The sequence below is a fragment of the Myxine glutinosa genome, chromosome 4 (assembly GCF_964187855.1).
Source record: "Myxine glutinosa chromosome 4, kmMyxGlut1.1, whole genome shotgun sequence".
Taxonomy (NCBI): Eukaryota; Metazoa; Chordata; class Myxini; order Myxiniformes; family Myxinidae; genus Myxine; species Myxine glutinosa.
The window spans coordinates 12,219,317-12,241,220 of NC_136264.1; the positions used below are offsets into that span (position 1 = coordinate 12,219,317).

The following is a 21,904-nucleotide window of genomic DNA, read 5'->3' on the forward strand; positions in this document are numbered from 1 at the left end:
GTGTATATATATATATATATATTTATGTGTGTGTGTGTGTATATATATATATATATATTTATGTGTGTGTGTGTGTATATATATATGCACAAATATAACACTGGTGATGTGTTATATAAAATGCAAATGAGTTAACTGTCCTTACAAAACACAATGGTCGCTTCAGAGTTTGTTCATCACTCACGTGGAAAGGACTATTCATTTCGACCAGAAAAGCATCAGCCCTGGGTTGGAGGGCTGAGAGAGGTGTGTTGGATGGGTGATGAGGTAGGGTGGGGCTATGTGAAGGGGTCACAGACAGTCAGTGTTTCAAGGGTAGTCTGTCTGGTAGTGCGCAATGGAAAACTATCTGCAAAGTTGCTGTTCATAGACAAAGTGCGGAAATCCCACCGAATAATTTGAAGTGCCAAAGGTTATTTGTTATCGCCGATCAAAGTCCGTGGCAAGCATTACCCCTTCTCCTCCGTTGGCATACTTGTTGAAGCTTCTGTTTAAAATCATTGCGTTTTCAGAGAACAGAAATCATGTTTTTATTTAATCTTCCAAGCATACCATCATTGTTACCAACGTATCTATTGGATTCTCTTTTCAGAGGTAAGTCAATACTGAACAGGTAATAATACTTCCAGGTGGTGCACGAATTGAAACTAGAATGAATACTGTTCCATGGTCCATTTTCCAGGCGTTTTGCAGTTTTTTTTAACAGATAGGGATCAGGGGTTTATGGCTATCGGGTTGCTCGGACTGCCTCGTGTTTGTCTGTCCGGTGAGATTGGATTGTGATCGTGGAACATTGGTGGTGGTCAACAGGTTGTGTACCGTGTGACGCATTGGAAATTCTGAATTAACATTAAAAATAACCTCTTTCTGTGATTGCTGGCCATCTAAATATTACATACGTGAGGGGGAGTGAATTGGGGTTGTGATTTGGAAATTTACAGTGGGGAGTAAAGCGTAGGTAAGCAAAAACAATTGGGCGTGGGGGGAAGGAAAGGGGAAACATTTTGGGAGTAGGTGATGGAGATGAGCAGAGAGAGTGGAGTCGTATGGGGAAATTATATGGGGAAGTTGGGAAGGAGAGTCAAAGAGGTTTCTATTTTGTGTAGGTTTTATGTCGATAGTTTGTGATGCGATTTAGAGAAAGAGAACTCCTCGACTTAAGCGACATATCGAATACGTTGCTGAGGTTGAGGTGATCTCTTTCCAAGTCCATAACAAGTATATGTGTGTCTACTCTTAGGAGAGCCAGAAAGGAATACCTGTCTAACCTCAAGAATGATCTTTTTAACATGTCTCCCTCCTCTAAAACCTGGTAGCACCTTGTTAAGTCTATCTCTGGTGTATGTTCTTCCTCCACTCCGTCCCTCGCTTCAAATGACTCCACAGTCGACTCCGCTCGTGAGAAGGCCGAATACCTTATTTCTGTGTATGCTTCCAAATATTGTCCCCAGCCCCTTGCTCTCTGTACCCATCCTCTCCTGTCGTACCCAACTGCTCCTGCACTTTGTGTCTTTTGCCACTTGAGAATGTGGAGAAGTTTCTGGCAAACCTCGATTCTGATTCTGCAACTGGACCAGATGGCATCAGTTCACGTGTCCGAAAAAAACCCCCTGCTCTGCCGTTGTTGCGCATACTTGCAAATTGGTGCAAAAGATGAATAGAGAAGGAAGCTCTCATGAGGGAAAACTGGAAATTTGGAAGGGGGAGGGATTGGGGTATGGGTTATCGAGGGTAGAAAAGATCATGGTTTTGGATTGGGGATGATTTGAGATGGTGGTGAACGGTTGTCCTGAAGATCTGAAGGGAAGAATGAGAATGAAGAGGATGTAGAAGGTGGTTCCACGGGTGGGGAATAAAGGAGGAAGAAATGAGTGGAGGTGAGCAGTGATCCTGGATTTTGGGAGTTTCACGACAAGGGGTTTGATGGTCGACCGTGGGAGCCATGCAGAAACCTGGGAGGGGGCACAAAGCACTCAAAGAGTAGAGGATCCGATCAGAAAGGAGGCGGGAGAAGACAGAGACCACTGACCTATTTGCGATGGCGAAATGATAGACCCATAGGCTCAGCCTCATCATGGGAGATTCCAACGATCTTGAAGGCCTTGGTTTCCACGTCGTCAAGCTGAGCAAGGAGACAGGCAGGGGAGCCAGCCTAGAGGGGAGAGAAGTACTCTGTCAAGCTGCAGATGAAGGCCTAGCTTATATGGGTATCGGAATTCAGGTGTGCCATTGAAGGACTTTGTACAACGGAGGATGTCCAGTTGGTGGCTTGCTTTGGAGGCCAACTTTGAAATGTGGTTTTCCCAAGAAAGATTATGGCTGATAGTGAGACCCAGGAGTTTGAAAAACTGAACTTGGTCAAGAAGATTGTTAAGGAAGTAGATGGGGCAGGGAGGGTGGGGAGGGGTTTCCAGACAATCTTTTCGGAGAGAGTATAAGATTTGTAAGGATTGAAGGACATATTCGAAGTGTTTGATCATCTTGTGATTTTTTTTCAAGGTCTGAAGAGGGAAAGGGATGCAACCTGCCTATCTGAAGGATGAGGGATTATACGGTAGAGAGTGGATTTATCAGCAAATCGTTAGAGGACTTTCCAGAGTCAGAGAGATCTTTGATGAAGATCAGGAATAGGACTGGGCCTAGATCAGGAATAAGACTGAGCCTTGCAGCTCTCCAGCCTTGACAGGGAGAGATAATGAAAGGATTCCGTTGAGAGCCACATGTTGGCTACAAGGGTAGAGGAAGTCAGGAAGTCATGTGTGGAGTTGGTCTTGGATTCCATAAGCAGAGTTTGGAGAGCAAGATGGGAAGCCAGACTGTTTCAAAAGCATGAGATATGTCCAGAGAGACAACCCTGATCTCCTGTCTGACATTGAGGGCCTCCATCCATTGTTGGGTGAGTAGAAGCAGCATGTCCATGGTGGAGTGACTTGGTCTGAATCCAAATTGGTGATCTGAGAAGCGGTTGTTGGAGAAAAGGAAGAATTTCATATCAACTGTGATGATGGATTCCACGACCTTGCTGATGATTGGAAGTTAGCGAATAGGTTTGTAGGTAAAGGGATCAGTTTTGCACCTTTTATGTAATTCAGTGATGTTGGTGGATTTCCAAGCAGATGGAAGATGGCCGAGGCCTAGGGCAAATTACAGGGTGAAAAAGGGGAGAGAGAGCATGTGCAAGAGCAGCAGAGCAGGTTTTTAAGACACTTGAGCTGATGCCGTCCACGTCCGGTCCAGTTGCCCAATCAGAATTGAGGGTTGCCAGAAACTTCTCCACCTTCTCAGGTGCAAAAGACACAAAGTCCAGGAGCACTTGGGTGTGACTGGAAAGGGTGAGTAGAGAGAGAGGGGTGTTAGGAACACAAGATTTGGAAGCAAACACAGAATAGAGGCATGCGGCCTTCTCATGAGCGGAGTGGGCTGTGGTGTCATTTGAGGTGAAGGAAGGGGAGAATACTCCAGAGACAGACTAAACAAGGTGCCACCAGGTTTTAGAGGAGGGAGACAAGTTTGAAAGTATATTCTTGAGGTTGGACAGATGTTGTTTTCTGGCTCTCCTGGGATTGGACACACTTGTTGTGGACATTTAGAAATGCACTGAAATTGCCTCTGGTCAGATTAGCCTTCAGGAAGAGAAGGAAGGTTGTTTCAAAGCAATTGTCTCACTACAGGATTGAATTATTCATTTGGTATCTTCAATGAAAATACATGTAAAGGTGTTTTACGATGTTTGTTTGTTGTTTATGTTGTTTTATATGACAGTTGTTTTGTAAAGGATTATTTTAATGGTTTAGGGAAATGGATACAACAACAAACAACAACATGCATTTTAAAGGCCATTTTCCCTGCTAGAGCGGGGGTTAGCCTTGCGGTCCCCATGACAATCTTCTCCATTTTGCCCTATTTTCTGCATCTCTCCTTGTTAACCCCCTTGCCCGCATTTCTTCTTCCACCATCTTTAGCCAGGTCTTTCTCGGTCTTCCCCGTCTTCTACTTCCTTCTACATTCATTTCCATCACTCTTCTCAACCAGTCACTTTCATCCTTCCTCAACACATGACCAAACCATCTCAACCTGTTCCTCTTCACAGCCTCTATTCCCATCATCTTTCGCAATTCATAATTTGTCTTCCTCTCTCTCAACGATACTCCGCACATCCGTCGAACCATTCGCATTTCCACCCTTTCCAACCTTCGTTGCTGCTCTACGTTCATTACCCATGTCTCGCTCCCATAAATCATAACACTTCTCACACATGCAGCATACACCTTTCCCTTCAGCTTCAACGACACTCCCCTCATCATCAGCATGCCACTCAATTCCCGAAACTTCTTCCATGCACATCTCACTCGAGCAACCATTGCCGAGTCTGATCCACCTTCTCCATTCAGCATGTCTCCGAGGTAGCAGAATGTTTTCACACCTTCGAGCTTCACGCCGTCTCCAAGATCCCCCTTGATCCAACTCAACATTTCCTCCATCTGCAGCTCCCTCTGTGCACACCTTACATTTGAATGTAGCTGCCACACTGGTTAATGACCCTCTCAGACCACTACATTTTTGATGATCCCACTCAGCGCACATTGTACACTGAATGGAGTTCACTCCGACACCATTCCTACACACAGCACAGGGCCACTTCCCAGTTCTTTCCACCTCACCACATGCTTTACCACTTGCCATCACCTTCGTCTTTCCGATATTCACCTTCAGACCTTTTGTCTCCATACATTCCTTCCGCTTGTTCATCTTTTCCTTCAGTCCATCCATACTTTCCGCAATCAACACCAGATCATCTGCGTGCAACAACTCCCACGGTAAACCCTCCTTTACGTTCTGAGCCAGCACCTCCATCACAGCTACAAATAGTAGTGGACTTAGTACCGACCCCTGATGCACTCCCACCTTCACCTCAAACTCACCACTGTTCCCGTCCTTCGTCCTTACAGCTGTGCGCGCTCTTTTGTACATTGCCATCACTACTCTGATCAACCATTCCTCCACTCCTAACTTCCTCAATGCCCATGTCAATACTTTGCGTGGAACCCGATCGAATGCTTTCTCCAGATCAACAAACCCAAGAAACAACTTCTTCCTCTTCTCCATGTACTTCTCCTGCAACTGCCTCACAATGAAAAGCGCGTCTGTCGTTCCTCTTCCTGGCATGAATCCAAACTGCATTTCGTCGATCTTCACTTTCTTCCTTATCCTCCTCTCCAACACCCTTTCCAATACCTTCATTCCATGCTCCAATAACTTTATCGCTCGGTACGAGCCACACGCCAGAGGGTCACCTTTCCCCTTGTATAGAGGGACGAGGGTAGTCAGTTCCCAATCCACTGGAATGCGGCCTTCTTTCACCACCAGATTACAGATCTCTGTCATTCTCTTCACACCCCAACTTCCTGCTGCCTTCAACATATCTCCCACAACTCCAGTCGGCCCTCCCGCTTTTCTTCTCTTCATTGCTTTTATCACTTCCTCAACTTCCTTCTCAGTTATCTTCTCTGCCGGTCCTAAAACTGGGTTACTCTCTATGTTTCCATCCCATTCATTCTCTGTATTGAACAGCATTTCCATATATATTTTCCATCTTCCTTTAATTCCATCTGGGTCGACAACGATTTGTCCCACTTCATCCTTCAAGCAACTCACCCCCATCACATCACACCACACCTCTCTTTCGCTATCTCCTTTGCAATCCTGAATACTGCTTTCTGACCCTCTTCCGAATCCAAGCGTTCTCCGAACATTTTCCTACATGCCTCCTGCGCCTTTGCTACCTCTTTCTTTGCAGCCTTCCTGGCTGCCTTATAACTTTCATGCTCTGCTGTTTCTGCTCCCGTACCCTTCGCCTTCTGCCACTCCTTGAACTTCTTCCTCTTCTCGTCAATCCTCTTTCCAACTTCATCATCCCACCACCATGTTTCCGAGTGCCTCGGTGGTCCTTTTGTCCATCCACATACCTCACCAACGGCTCCCAACAGACTAGCTTTCATTGACATCCAACCACTTTCAAGCTCAACCACATCATCCTCGACCCTACTCAGCCTCTCTTTTAATGCCTCCCTTACTGTCACCTCTTTCAACCTCCACACCTTCATTCTCGGTTGGTACATCACCCGCCGAGCTCTCCTCGCACCTTTCACCCTTACGTCGCAGACAACCAAGTGGTGCTGTGAAACAGCCTCCTCCCCCGGGGTCACCTTTGTGTCCCGGAGGTGCCCCCTATCTCGCCTACGCACCATCAGGTAGTCAACGGTTGTCGTCGACCCACCTGACGTGTATGCAACAAGCTTATTATCCTCTTTCTGGAACTGAGTATTACAAATCAACAAATCAGCTCCATCAGCAAACTCCAAAATCCTTTCACCTTCTCCATTTCTCACACCATATCCGTAACCCCCATGAACTCCGTCAAAACCATCCATACTCCTTCCCACATGTCCATTTAGGTCTCCTCCTACCACAACAACTTCCTCAACTTTCACGTTTTCCATCAGCTTCTCTATCGCACACCAGAACTTGTCCTTCTCTTCATCGCTTCGACCAACCTGCGGAGCATATCCCGAGATGACGTTCACCAAGAGCTTTCCAATCATCATTTTCACCATCATCAACCTATCACTCACTCTCGTCACACTCACCACACTGTCTACAAACTCCTCAGCAAACAGGACACCAGCACCATTCACGCCCTCCGGGCACCCTTGCCACACAAACCTGTATTTCTGTCCCTGCCTACCCTTCACCATTCTCACACCACTTCCCTTCCATCTCGTCTCTTGCACACAACATATGTCCACTCTTCTTCTGACCAATACTTCCACCACTTCTCCTGATCTCCCTGTCATTGTCCCTACATTCCATGTCCCAAACCTCAGAAACCGATCTCCACTTCGGGCTGTACCCTGCCCACATGTAGTTGTAATTGGCATGGTTCTCTTTTTGAGGCAATGTTTTTTTATGGCCGGATGCCCTTCCTGATGCCAACCCACTTAGTCGCCTCTTACGACACGCAGGGATACGGCGTACCTATTCTTATCTAGGGTACACACTGGGAAATGGATGGTTTAGGGAAAATGAAATGGTTTAGGGAAATGGATGCGAGCGCTTTATTCGAAGAAGTATTCACTTGCCACATGGAGTGGATTTATTGCACATTTATTGTATTAAATGACTGGGAGGTTAAATTTCATGTTTTTTACATGATCAATAAAATTAGTGTAAAATCTAGTCCAAAAATCGTGAATCGTGCCTCCAAAGCCAGTCGCCGAATGGGCATCCTCCGTCGTGCGAAGTCCTTCCTTGGCACACCTGAGCTCCTCACCACATACAAGGCTTTCATCCGCAGCTCAATGGAATACTGCTCTCCCCTCTGGGCCGGTGCTCCTGCCTCACACCTAGCTCGGCTTCACACTGTTGAAACAAAAGCTTTCAGAATCATTGGAATCTCCCGCGATGAAGCTAACTCCGAGGGCCTTTCACTTACTCACCACAGGCAGGTTGGTGGTCTTTCTGTCTTCTACCGACTCCTCTCCGGCCTTGCTCCCCCAGCTCTATCTGTGCTCTGTCCTCCAAATATTCCTACAGGTCGCACAAGATCTGCCTGCAACTATCTTATGGTTAAACTGCCAAAATCAAGACTCTCTGCTCACCTTCACTCCTTCATTCCTCTTTTCACCGCCTCTGGAGCAAACTCCCCCATTCTCTTCAATCCCCATTCCCCCCTCCAGGTCTTTAAAACAGCTGTTCACCACCATCTCTTATCTTCCCCCATCCCAAACCTCGATCTTTTCTACCCCTGTTAATTCACCCCAGATCCACTTTTTTGAAATACCAACTTCTTTCCTGGAAGTCCGAGCAGTGTCCATGTGTTTTATATCTCTCCCACCCCCCCCCCCCCCTTCCCATGCCTCCTCCCCCCAAGCCCTCTCCCTCCCACAAATATCCCGATGTCTCTGTTCTCTGCTGTTGTAGTTGTGTGCTTCCCTCTCTCTCCCCATCTTGTCTCCCGCTCCCGCTCCCTTTATTGTATGTTTTGTGTGTCCGTTTTTTTTGTGTGATTAATGTTAGCTCTTACACAAGCCTCGATCTTGTATGAAAAAATAAATAATAATAATAATAGATAACTAGAACGCCACTCAGTAGAGCGCATACTCCCGCCGTGGGTAAAGTTGGAATAGTACGATTTCACAAAAGTTTGAGGGAGTAGTTCAGTGACAACACAAGACAAGACAGACACTGCACAGATATATATTTAGAATATATAGAAAATAATGTTTAAAAAAAACAAGGCAATTTCACTTACATTTTCGGATTCAGCGTTCAATTCTATATAGGTGAGTGTATTTTGAGGCGTGTGTGACTTCAAATAAAATTGTAAGCCAGGAAAACGGCCGTTTCATTCCTTAGGGATACAACATGTAAAACTGGCCCAAACGTCAAAACAAAACTCGCTCATTTTAAGTCGTACAAGATAATGCGACCACTCATTCTTCTGGGAAGAATCCCGTGCACATGCTTGTCACACTTATAACTCACCTAAGTCTTTATAAGTTCATCAAATACTGACACGGCGATTGACATTCGCTGAGGTAAATGTTGATATCTCTCTTCTGAGGTAAAAAAAAAACAAAAAAAAAACAGTTTTAAAGCATTATACGTATCAAACGATACATTTTATGAAACGGGGAAACGGAATACACACTTTGGTGGTTTTAAAATGTCCGAATATGCCTTTATTAGAAAGAAAAAAAAAGAACCTTGAAGACGACGCTGCTAACAAAATACACCGCTCTAACGCATAACCACAAGTTTAAACTATATTTACAACAAATACGAAAACTATTTTCATATCACAATGTTAAATATAGAATATATAGAAGATAATGTTAAAAAAAAATGAGCCCTATCTTCCAATGGTAAAAAATCCTTCAAAAAATTCCTGGATGCGGAATAATATCCTGAGCTTCACCAAAAACTAATCAATTCTTCCTTATCCCAAGGGCAATCATCCCACAAACTTTCATCCAAATCCATTCAGAACTTTTCCAGAGATCTTGTTCACAAACACACGAACACACACACACACACACACACGAGCACGATCGAATGCGTTACTCCCGATGTAACATTGCAAATGATGAAACTGTGGCGGACACAAAAGCCCACTGGCGTGGTGACATAATCCCGCGCACCAAGTGGGCGGTGGCCACGCCCGAGGGGTAGGCGTGGCCTCATGATATACACCGGGCGCCCAGCCCGGAGCGGGCCAGTGTTACAGTGAGCTCTTACAATAAAGACGTTTATATGTTACCGCTTGTCCGCTTCCTCCTTGCTCGCAAGCAGTGCGCGTAACGCCGCGCTTTACTGGTGACCCCCTCGACGTTGGATCTGCCGGAGCGATCCTTCCACACGCGACGCCATTGCCATGGCCAACTTCGTCAAACTTCCGGAATTTTGGGAGGCTCAGGCCGAAGTCTGGTTCGTCCAGGCCGAAGCCCAATTTCAGCTTCGGCGCCTCACCGGCGATGACACGCGCTATTGCCACGTCGTCGCCTCCCTCGGGCCCGGCACGGCCGCTCGAGTTGTGTCCGTCCTTCGCCACCCACCGGACGGCCACAAGTACGAGGCACTCAAGCGGCTACTCCTAGCCACGTTCGGCCTCACGGACGACGCACGGGCCGACCGCCTCCTGGATCTCCCCGAGCTCGGTGACACGCGCCCGTCGGTCCGAATGGACCATATGCTGTCACTGTTGGGCGACAAAGCCCCCGGTTCCCCATTCCGGGCGCTTTTCCGGCGCCAACTTCCAGCGCAGGTTCGCCTCGCGTTGGCCGGGACCGGGCTAACGGAACCCCGAGCATTGGCAGCCGAGGCGGACAGGTACTTCGCCGCTTCGGACACACGGGCGAGAGTCGGCGTGGCCGTCACGGCCCTCAAGGCTGATGCTGCTGATGCTGCTGATGCTGCTGTTCCACAGCATCAGCTTCTACAGCATACGCAGCATGTTCCACAGCATCAGCTTCTACAGCATACGCAGCATGCGTATACGCACCTCGTGAATGCCGCCACGCCCCGCCCACCGCCGCGGCGAAAACCGCCACCGCGGGGAAACCCGCCAACTCCACCGGCCTGGCGGAGCCAGCCACGCTCCTCCAGCTCCACCACCTGGTGCTGGTTCCACGCCAAGTTCGGCCACGAAGCTCGGCAGTGTCATCCGCCATGCTCCTTCAACAGGTCGGGAAACGCCCGGGCCGGCGCTCAATAGTGGCGATGAGCGCCGGCCGTTCGAGCAGCCTGCTGTTCATAACGGACACCTTCTCCGGGCGCCGTTACCTGTGCGACACGGGAGCGCAGGTGAGTGTCATTCCCGCCGGCACGTCAGACAAGCACGCCGCGGGTGGGGGCCCTGCGCTGCTTGCCGCGAACGGGACGCCCATCCGTACGTACGGAAAACGCTGCCTCTCTCTGCGGTTTGGAGGGCAGGTTTTCCGATGGACGTTCGTCACCGCCGACGTGCCCATGGCACTGCTTGGCACGGACTTCCTGTGCGCTAATGGGCTCCTGGTTGACGTCAAGCGCAGACGTCTTGTCCAGGCCGAGACGTTCAGCTCGCTCACTTGTGCGTTGCCCAGCTCAACGAGTGGCTTGCCAAGCGGCTTGCCGAACGGTTCGGTTCCGGCCACGTTGGTCTGTACGCTTCCGGCAGCGGACACATTCACCCGCCTCCTCGCCGGCTTCCCGGCCCTCACGCGGCCCACCTTCTCGGCGGGGGCCGTCAAGCACGGGGTGGCCCATCACATCCCCACCGTCGGGCCACCGGTCTACGCCCGGGCACGCCGCCTCGAGCCGACGAAGGTGGCGGTGGCAAAAGCGGCGTTCGCTACCCTGGAGCGACTCGGCATCGTTCGGCGCTCAGAGAGCGCTTGGGCGTCGCCGCTGCACATCGTGCCAAAGCCCGGCGGGGGATGGCGACCGTGCGGGGACTATCGCCGTCTCAATGACGCCACGACTCCCGACCGCTACCCCGTCCCCCACATTCAGGACTTTTCCGCCCGTTTGGCGGGCAGGTCCTTCTTCTCGAAGGTGGACCTCATACGCGGCTACCATCAGGTCCCCGTCAGGCCAGAGGACGTCCCGAAGACGGCGGTCATCACGCCATTCGGACTCTTCGAGTTCCTGTGCATGCCCTTCGGTCTGAAGAATGCGGCTCAGGCGTTCCAGCGACTGATGGACAGCGTCCTGCGCGACTTGGATTTTGTCTACGTCTACCTGGACGATATCCTCGTCGCCAGCGCGTCCCGCGAAGAGCACCTACGCCACCTCCACACGCTCTTCGAACGCCTGGGCCAGCATGGCCTGATTGTGAACCCCGCAAAGTGCCGGTTCGGCGCCGCCACAATCGATTTTCTGGGGCACCGTGTCACCAGGCACGGAGCCGTCCCCCTGCCGGCCAAGGTGGAGGCGGTGAAGGGGTTTCCGCGCCCCCGCACGATCAGAGGGCTGCAGGAGTTCCTGGGCATGGTGAACTTTTACCATCGGTTCCTGCCCCGCATCGCCCAGCTCCTGCGCCCCCTGCACGAAGCTCTCCGAGGTAAGCCGGGCAAAGGCGACGTTACCTGGACCGAGCAGATGGACACGGCGTTCAGGGGCGCGAAGCTCGCCTTGGCTAACGCCACCATGCTCACGCACCCGGCGCCCGATGCACCGATCGCCCTCACCACCGATGCCTCGGACTACGCGGTGGGCGCGGTGCACGAGCAATGGGTGCGTGGAGCTTGGCAACCGCTGGCGTTCTTTAGCCGGCAGCTTCGCCCGCCCGAACGCCGTTACAGTACCTTCGACCGCGAGTTGCTCGGACTTCACTTGGCGGTCAGGCACTTCCGCCATCTGCTCGAGGGCCGTGCGTTCACTGCCTTCGTCGACCACAAGCCGCTGATCTTCGCGATGGGCAAGGTCACCGAGCCGTGGTCGGCCCGGCAGCAGCGTCACCTCTCGGCCGTGTCCGAGTACACGACGGACATCCAGCACGTCGCGGGGAAGGACAACCCGGTGGCGGATTGCCTTTCCCGGGCCGTCGCCCACGCAGTCCACCTCGGCATCGACTATGCCCGGATGGCAGCGGACCAGGCCGCTGACCCCGACGTCCAGGCCTTGCGGACCGCCGTCACGGGCCTCCGCGTCACCAAGGTGCCGTTCGACGGCGCGGGCGCGGCCCTCTTGTGCGACGTCTCCCTCGGGCGTCCTCGCCCCATCGTGCCCGCGGGCTGGCAGCGCCAGGTGTTTGACGCCATCCACGGCCTGTCCCACCCGGGCGCGAGGGCCTCCCAAAGGCTGATCGCCGACAAGTTCGTCTGGCATGGCCTCCGGAAGGCCGTCCGCGGCTGGGCCAGGACGTGCCTCGCGTGCCAGCGCGCCAAGGTGCACCGGCACACCCAGGCCCCGTTGGCCCCGTTCACGGTGCCGGAACGCCGGTTTGACCACGTCCACGTGGACCTGGTGGGACCTCTGCCCCCCTCGCGGGGTTTCACCTACGTCCTCACCATGGTGGACCGCACCACCCGGTGGCCGGAGGCCGTGCCCTTGGCATCGACAACGGCGGCCGATGTCGCGCAGGCTTTCATCGCCACCTGGCTCGCCCGGTTCGGCGCCCCCTCAGACATCTCATCCGACCGCGGCCCCCAGTTCACCTCGGAGCTCTGGGGGGCGGTTGCGCAGGGGCTCGGGGTCCGGCTGCACCGAACCACGGCCTACCACCCCCAGGCTAACGGCCTGTGTGAGCGATTTCACCGCTCATTGAAGGCCGCGCTCCGGGCCACCCTCCGCGACGGCGGCTGGGTCGACAGGCTCCCCTGGGTCCTGCTGGGCCTCCGGACGGCGCCCAAGGAGGACCTGCACGCATCCGCGGCGGAGTTGGTCTTCGGGCAACCGCTGCGGGTGCCTGGGGAATTCCTCCCCGACTCCACGGCACCATGGTCCGCGGCACAGCAGCGCTCCGCTCTGCAAGAGACCGCCCAGAGGTTCGCCCCGGTGCCAACGGCATGCCACTGGCACCCACCGACGCACGTCGCCCCGGAGCTTCGCGCGGCGGAGTACGTCTTCGTCCGCCACGATGCCCATCGGACACCACTGCGGCCCCGTACGACGGGCCTTTCCGCGTGCTGGAGACCGGGGCGAAGCACTTCACCCTGGACATCGGCGGTACTCCTGACCGCGTTTCGGTAGACCGCCTCAAGCCGGCCCACCTCGATGTGGACCATCCACCGCCAGTGGCCCGACCCCCACGTCGGGGCCGCCCTCCTGAGGGCGGACCCCCGGCACCGCCCAGCCCCGCCGCCACGCCGCCCCCCGGTCCTGCACCCATCCCAGGGGCAGCCAGGGGCATCCCACCTGGCATCCCTGCACCCCGGACGCCGCCGATCGCCAGGGGGCGCTTCGGCCGGGTCATTCGTCTGCCCCGCAAACTGGCCCTCCAGGTGCGCGGGAATTCTGGGGGGGCGCGTGTGGCGGACACAAAAGCCCACTGGCGTGGTGACATCATCCCGCGCACCAAGTGGGCGGTGGCCATGCCCGAGGGGTAGGCGTGGCCTCATGATATACACCGGGCGCCCAGCCCGGAGCGGGCCAGTGTTACAGTGAGCTCTTACAATAAAGACGTTTGTATGTTACCGCTTGTCCGCTTCCTCCTTGCTCGCAAGCAGCGCGCGTAACGCCGCGCTTTAAAACAATGAATAAGTACCTCCGCCACCGAAGGTGGACGGAAGTTATGTTTTCACCCATCTGTTTGTCTTCCTGTCTGTGGGAAGGATCTCTCAAACAGTTACAACTTATTGCATATCAGGTCAATGAATTCAACCATCAATTATTTTTAAGCTCACAAAGTCTAAAATGTCAACATAGGCCAAAGGTCAACAACTTAGGTGGCATTTCTAAAATATTCAATTTTCATCCGATTGAATTTAAATTTGAAGGGGATTTGCATATCAGGTCACTGAATTAAACCACAAATTACTTTTGAGATCAAATTAGGCTAAAAGGTCAACATAGGCCTAAAGTCAACAACTTCTTTTAGGGATTTTAGGGCATGACATATTTCTTGTTTGTATGTATGTATGTATGTATTGATGTATGTATGTATGTATGTATGTATGTATGTATGTATGTATGTATGTATGTATGTATGTATGATGTCTGTGAGTGTGATAACTCGCGAATGCTTTTAGCTATCTTAGTCAAACTTTACCATATGATTCCGAAGGACAAAAGTGAAGCTTTCAATGTTTTTTAACTCGATGGGTCAAAGGTCAAAGTCAAAGGTCAAGGTTCTGTCGTTTGTCCCAGTGATATCTCAGCCATCCTTTGAGCTAGAAAGCTGATATTTGGACACGATAGTGACCAAGTGATTTGTCTGTAAGGAGAATTTTGATTTATTGATATAATTATTTAATTAATGACCTAATTAATTAATTTTCAAAACGTTACACATTCAGATGAAGCAGTGGTTGTTTAGGTATGTCATTAGCCAATTGATTACGAAATTCATTATTTTATTATTATTATTATTACTTGCAAAATCGAAGATTTTTCAAGTATATTGGTCGGTTGTGTTTGTGACTCTGTTTGTTAGTTTGTTTGTCACCGGCCTACAGGTCACAATTTTCAACCGATCTTCACCAAACTTCACCAAGTGGTAGAGTTGGTCAAATGCCAGAAACCTATTGTTTTTGGGGTCAATAGGTCAAAAGGTCAACATAGCCCAAAGGTCACCACCTTTGCTAAATTTCTAAAATCCTCAATTTTCATCCGATTGACTTGAAATTTGAAGACCACTTGCATATCTGGTCATTGAATTCAACCACCAAGAATTTTTGAAGTCAACATAGGCCAAATGGTCAACATAGGCCAAATTTCTAAAATCCTCAATTTTCATCCAATTGACTTGAAATTTGAAAAGGACTTGCATATCTCGTCACTGAATTCAACCACAAATTATATTTTAGGTGAACATAGGCCAAAACGTCAACATAGGCCAAATTTCTAAAATCCTCAATTTTCATCCGATTGACTTGAAATTTGGAGAGGACTTGCACATCTGGTCACTGAATTCAACCACCAAGTATTCTTGAGGTCAACATAGGCCAAATGGTCAACATAGGCCAAATTTCTAAAATCCTCAATTTTCATCCAATTGACTTGAAATCTGAAGAGGACTTGCATATCTGGTCACTGAATTCAACCACAAACTATATTTGATGTCAACATAGGCCAAAATGTCAACATAGGCCAAATGGTCAACAAAGGCCACATTTCTAAAATCCTAAATTTTCATCTAATTGATGTGAAATTTGAAGAGGACTTGCATATCTGGTTACTGAATTCAACCACCAAGTATTTTTGAGGTCACCATAGGCCAAAAGGTCAACATAGGCCATCATGTATCATTGGAAAACTTTTGGGGGAAGGTGGATTTTGCAAGTATCGTGCTACGCATGACGTTTTCTTGTTTGTTTGTTTGTTTGTCACCGGCCTACAGGTCACAATTTTCAACCGATCTTCACGAAACTTCACCAAATGGTAGAGTTGGTCAAATGCCAGAAGCCTATTGTTTTTGGGGTCAATAGGTCAAAAGGTCAACATAGGCCAAAGGTTACCAAATTTGCTAAATTTCTAAAATCCTCAATTTTCATCCGATTGACTTGAAATTTGAAGACCAGTTGCATATCTGGTCATTGAATTCAACCACCAAGTATTCTTGAGGTCAACATAGGCCAAATGGTCAACATAGGCCAAATTTCTAAAATCCTCAAATTTCATCCAATTGACTTGAAATTTGGAGAGGACTTGCACATCTGGTCACTGAATTCAACCACCAAGTATTCTTGAGGTTAACATAGGCCAAATGGTCAACATAGGCCAAATTTCTAAAATCCTCAAATTTCATCCAATTGACTTGAAATTTGAAAAGGATTTGCATATCTCGTCACTGAATTCAACCACAAATTATATTTTAGGTGAACATAGGCCAAAAGGTCAACATAGGCCAAATTTCTAAAATCCTCAATTTTCATCCAATTGACTTGAAATTTGAAGACCACTTGCATATCTGGTCACTGAATTCAACCACCAAGTATTTTTGAGGTCACCATAGGCCAAATTTCTAAAATCCTCAAATTTCATCCAATTGACTTGAAATTTGAAAAGGACTTGCATATCTGGTCACTGAATTCAACCACCAAGTATTTTTGAGGTCAGCATAGGCCAAATGGTCAACATAGGCCATCATGTATCATTGGAAAACTTTTGGGGGAGGGTGGATTTTGCAAGTATCGTGCTACGCATGACGTTTTCTTGTTTATATATTTTCATTATACAATTAATCAATCAATTACTGAACACCGCTCCCTCCCATTCCACCTTCATGTGCTGCCCCAGCGATGTCGCAAGCTGGAGGATATGTTGTTTATTTATTTGGTATATGGACGGTGTACATTGAATGTATCTGTACTTGTCTTGTTGAGTACTTATGTTAAACGAGTCAATATAATCATGGAGATATTGTATGTTAAATATCACTCGTTAACCATTCGTACAAAGATAACTCCATGTTGTGTGGCTTGCTTTGTTTCAGCTTTCACATCTGCTTGTTTTGTTAGTATGTTGAACTACATTGTGAGAATGCAAGCCATCGTTCAAAGTCACAGGTGTGGTACTCTTCCTTATAAATTCATCTTATATTCACGATAAGTCATAAGTTGTGCATGATGTCCTAGAGGTACGTATACTCGGTTGTAACCTGGGTTCGTAATCCCGATACGGCTATGAAATGCCGTTCGAGTGTTTCAGAGGCAGCGTGATTCTTCAATGTGTGTGACGTCCGTGGGTGGATGTTAAACAGGTGTCCCGTCCGTTGCCATTAGTTGGTGGACGTTAAAGATCCCCACGGTGTCCTTCGCAAAGAGTAGGCGAGCTGTCGCTGGCATCCTGAACAATTTACAAATCCATGTCCTAACCATCAGAAGGAGCGCATTGCCTCATTACCTTTACTCACCTCTCCCCAAAGGAGTTTCCACATTTTGATGTCCCAGGTTAACATACATTTTGATGTCCCAAGTTAACAAACGTGTCCCAGATTAACATACAATTTGATGTCCCAGGTTACCATACATTTTGATGTCCCAGGTTACCATACATTTTGATGTCCCAAGTTAACATACGTGTCCCAGATTAACATACAATTTGATGTCCCAGGTTACCATACATTTTGATGTCCCAGGTTAACATACATTTTGATGTCCCAAGTTAACATACGTGTCCCAGATTAACATACAATTTCATGTCCCAGGTTACCATACATTTTGATGTCCCAAGTTAACATACGTGTCCCAGATTAACATACAATTTGATGTCCCAGGTTACAATACATTTTGATATCCCATATGGTCCATGGAATGCAAGGTGTGAACATGGTGGCACTTTCCTGGCATCCAAATGACTCCCAAAATTCAAAGCATTTTGTTGGGTCATTGGGATGTCAGGATGGTGCACAGGTAGCTCACCTAAGCTTTCACACCAGGAGTAGGTGAGTTATTGCACAATGGCTAAAATCACATGACGATGTGTACAATGGCTAAAATCACATGACGATGTGTACAATGGTTAAAATCACATGACGATGTGTACAATGGTTAAAATCACATGACGATGTGTACAATGGTTAAAATCACATGACGATGTGTACAATGGTTAAAATCGCATGACGATGTGTACAATGGCTAAAATTGCATGACGATGTGTACAATGGTTAAAATCGCATGACGATGTGTACAATGGCTAAAATCACATGACGATGTGTACAATGGTTAAAATCGCATGACGATGTGTACAATGGCTAAAATCGCATTACGATGAATACAATGGCGAAAATCGCATGACGATGTGTACAATGGCTAAAATCGCATGACGATGTGTACAATGGTTAAAATCGCATGACGATGTGTACAATGGCTAAAATCACATGACGATGTGTACAATGGTTAAAATCGCATGACGATGTGTACAATGGTTAAAATCACATGACGATGTGTACAATGGTTAAAATCGCATGACGATGTGTACAATGGATAAAATCACATGACGATGTGTACAATGGTTAAAATCACATGACGATGTGTACAATGGCTAAAATCGCATGACGATGTGTACAATGGTTAAAATCGCGTGACGATGTGTACAATGGTTAAAATCGCATGACGATGTATACAATGGCTAAAATCACATGACGATGTGTACAATGGTTAAAATCACATGACGATGTGTACAATGGCTAAAATCGCATGACGATGTGTACAATGGCTAAAATCGCATGACGATGTGTACAATGGCTAAAATCGCATGACGATGTGTACAATGGCTAAAATCGCATGACGATGTGTACAATGCCTAAAATCGCATGACGATGTGTACAATGGCTAAAATCACATGACGATGTGCACAATGGCTAAAATCGCATGACGATGTGTGCAATGGCTAAAATCGCATGACGATGTGTGCAATGACTAAAATCGCATGACGATGGGTACAATTGCTAAAATCGCATGACGATGTGTACAATGGCTAAAATCGCATGACGATGTGTACAATGGCTAAAAACGCATGATGATGTGTACAATGGCTAAAATCGCATGACGATGGGTACAATTGCTAAAATCGCATGATGATGTGCACAATGGCTAAAAGCGCATGACGATGTGCACAATGGCTAAAATCGCATGACGATGTGCACAATAGCTAAAATCGCATGACGATGTGCACAATGGCTAAAATCACATGACGATGTGCACTATGGCTAAAATCGCATGACGATGTGCACTATGGCTAAAATCGCATGACGATGTGTACAATGGCTAAAATCGCATGACGATGTGTACAATGGCGAAAATCGCATGACGATGTGTACAATGGCTAAAATCTCATGATGATGTGCACTATGGCTAAAATCGCATGACGATGTGCACTATGGCTAAAATCGCATGACGATGTGCACTATGGCTAAAATCTCATGATGATGTGCACTATGGCTAAAATCGCATGACGATGTGCACGATGGCTAAAATCGCATGACGATGTGTACAATGGCTAAAATCGCATGACAATGTGCACGATGGCTAAAATCGCATGACGATGTGCACGATGGCTAAAATCGCATGACGATGTGTACAATGGCTAAAATCGCATGACGATGTGTACAATGGCTAAAATCGCATGACGATGTGTACAATGGCTAAAATCGCATGACGATGTGTACAATGCCTAAAATCGCATGACGATGTGTACAATGGCTAAAATGGCATGACGATGGGTACAATGGCTAAAATCGCATGACGATGTGTACAATGGCTAAAATCGCATGACGATGTGCACTATGGCTAAAATCGCATGACAATGTGCACGATGGCTAAAATCGCATGACAATGTGCACGATGGCTAAAATCGCATGACGATGTGTATAATGGCTAAAATCGCATGACGATGTGTACAATGGCTAAAATCGCATGACGATGTGTACAATGGCTAAAATCGCATGACGATGTGTACAATGCCTAAAATCGCATGACGATGTGTACAATGCCTAAAATCGCATGACGATGTGTACAATGGCTAAAATCGCATGACGATGTGTACAATGGCTAAAATCGCATGACGCTGTGTACAATGGCTAAAATCGCATGACGCTTTGTACAATGGCTAAAATCGCATGACGATGTGTATCATGGTTAAAATCGCATGACGATGTGTACAATGGCTAAAATCGCATTACGATGAATACAATGGCTAACAAATCGCATGACGATGTGTACAATGGCTAAAATCGCATGACGATGTGTGCAATGGCTAAAATCGCATGACGATGTGTACAATGCCTAAAATCGCATGACGATGTGTACAATGGCTAATAAATCGCATGACGATGTGTACAATGGCTAATAAATCGCATGATGATGTGTACAATGGCTAATAAATCGCAAGGTGCTCTCTGAAAGGTGATTATCGTTTCACATTGAAACTTTGCCATGAGACCACTTAACGGAGGACCATATTCCTTTGAAATCCAGCAATGGAACAGCCCCTTAACTTTGTAAACAGTGTTTGGAGGATAGCCATGAATATGCAAATTGAAAGCATGGACATGGTCTATCCTCACAACTGCGAAGGGCTTTTCCATGACTTTTGGCAGTAATTGCATTGCAAGTGTACCATCAATCATGTTGTTGGATGAGAGTCGTACATATTACTCTCACATTACGTTTCTTTTCAAAACAATCGCTGTGTTCATCTGTTCCAAGATTTTTGATCATTTCTTGCACCCATTCTGCAGCCAGCACCAGTTACAACGGAACCATGACTCCGATGAAAAGATGACGTCAAAAAGTTCGTGGAAACAATTGTCAGATTTTGCAGACGTTGCAGTTTTGACGGTTGTTCTTACATTCATCAGCCATCGAGTGGCTGCTCTGCTGGTCATGGAAAGCTCTGCTCATGGGTTAATAAGGCTCATTAGCTCACCAATGGTAAGTTTTATAATTTCGTCCTCAAACAAAATCAACGTTGGAATTACCCTTTGCCCGCGAAGCGAAAAGCATGGTCAACCGATCGGGTGCGTGTGTACGAATATCGTACGTGCATGCGTGTCTGCATTTTAAAAATTCCTTTTCTCGGCAATCGTTGGTCCGATTAACCCGAAATTTTGCACCATATGAGCGCCTCCTCCTGCATAATTTTAAGTGATAATTATGACGTCATAGGCGAAGTGGTATGGACGCCATCTTGGAAAAACTTTGCGCCTTTATATCTCCAAAAGGCTTTCATCCGCAGCTCAATGGAATACTGCTCTCCCCACTGGGCTGGTGCTTCTGCCTCACACCTAGCTCATCTTCACGCTGTTGAAACCAAAGCGTTCAGAATCATTGGAATCTCCCGCGATGAAGCTAACTCCAAGGGCCTTTCACTCACTCACCGCAGGCAGGTAGGTGGTCTTTCCGTCTTCTACCGACTCCTCTCTGGCCTTGCCCCCCAGCTCTCTCTGGGCTCTGTCCCCCAAATATTCCTACAGGTCGCACAAGATCTGCCTGCAACCCTCTTATGGTTAAACTGCCAAAATCAAGACTCTCTGCTCACCTTCACTCCTTCATTCCTCTTTTCTCCCGCCTCTGGAACAAAGGTTGAAACAACCACCATATGTGTGGACTCCTGACTAGGGACCCCAAGCTGCATCCTCTGCCTATCCCCGACATCACTCCTCCCTTGCCGTAGGACTAAGGTGAAAATGGGTGGTGAGCATGTGAGAAGCTGAGCTGGTGCCAATGAAGGGAAAAACCTGCACAGAGAAGCGATTAAAGTGATAGAGGTGCGTGCTATCCCTCTCACAACTCTCTATTCCTGAGAGCATCGTTGGCTGCAGGTGCAGTAAATGCAGCGTGAAGTCTGATGCACATAGGTGCAGCAGACTGGCATGGTCTTCAGTACGATGATATGATGTCCAAAGTGGACCTTGATGTCCAAAGTGGACACAGCTGTCTGCAAATGCTGCACAGTGATGCCCAAATTGGTGCCACCACTGACTTTCATGGGCACATCTGTCCACGATGTAGCACTGCCCAGGCTGACCTACAGGTGCGGTTTGATACCTGAGTGTCCTTCTCATAGCCTGAGCCTAAAGAGGCTTCCCCCACATGGCAGTGGGGATCCGTTACCCTGGACAAGAGACCCATACCAGGTATTGTCAGCCGGAGACAGCTGAGCCCAGGACTCGCATAGGGCAGGGACGTCACTCCCTGAGGTACTCAGGGACTCCCGTTACTCCCTGAAAAACAGCTACCCTAAGGGGGCTGCCATGTATAAA

At 48.2% G+C, this 21,904-nt stretch overlaps 1 protein-coding gene across 1 annotated transcript in view; it reads left to right on the forward strand.

The window, feature by feature from the left end:
* Positions 1–296: 296 nt before the first annotated feature.
* Positions 297–21,904, forward strand: part of TMEM82 (transmembrane protein 82) — a 37,668-nt gene continuing 16,060 nt past the window's right edge. The window contains exons 1-3 of the mRNA XM_068111896.2: positions 297–594; positions 16,634–16,706; positions 20,381–20,573. Coding sequence (XP_067967997.2) covers positions 525–594; positions 16,634–16,706; positions 20,381–20,573 — 336 coding nt within the window. The 5' untranslated portion in view covers positions 297–524. The remainder of the gene's footprint in view (positions 595–16,633; positions 16,707–20,380; positions 20,574–21,904) is intronic.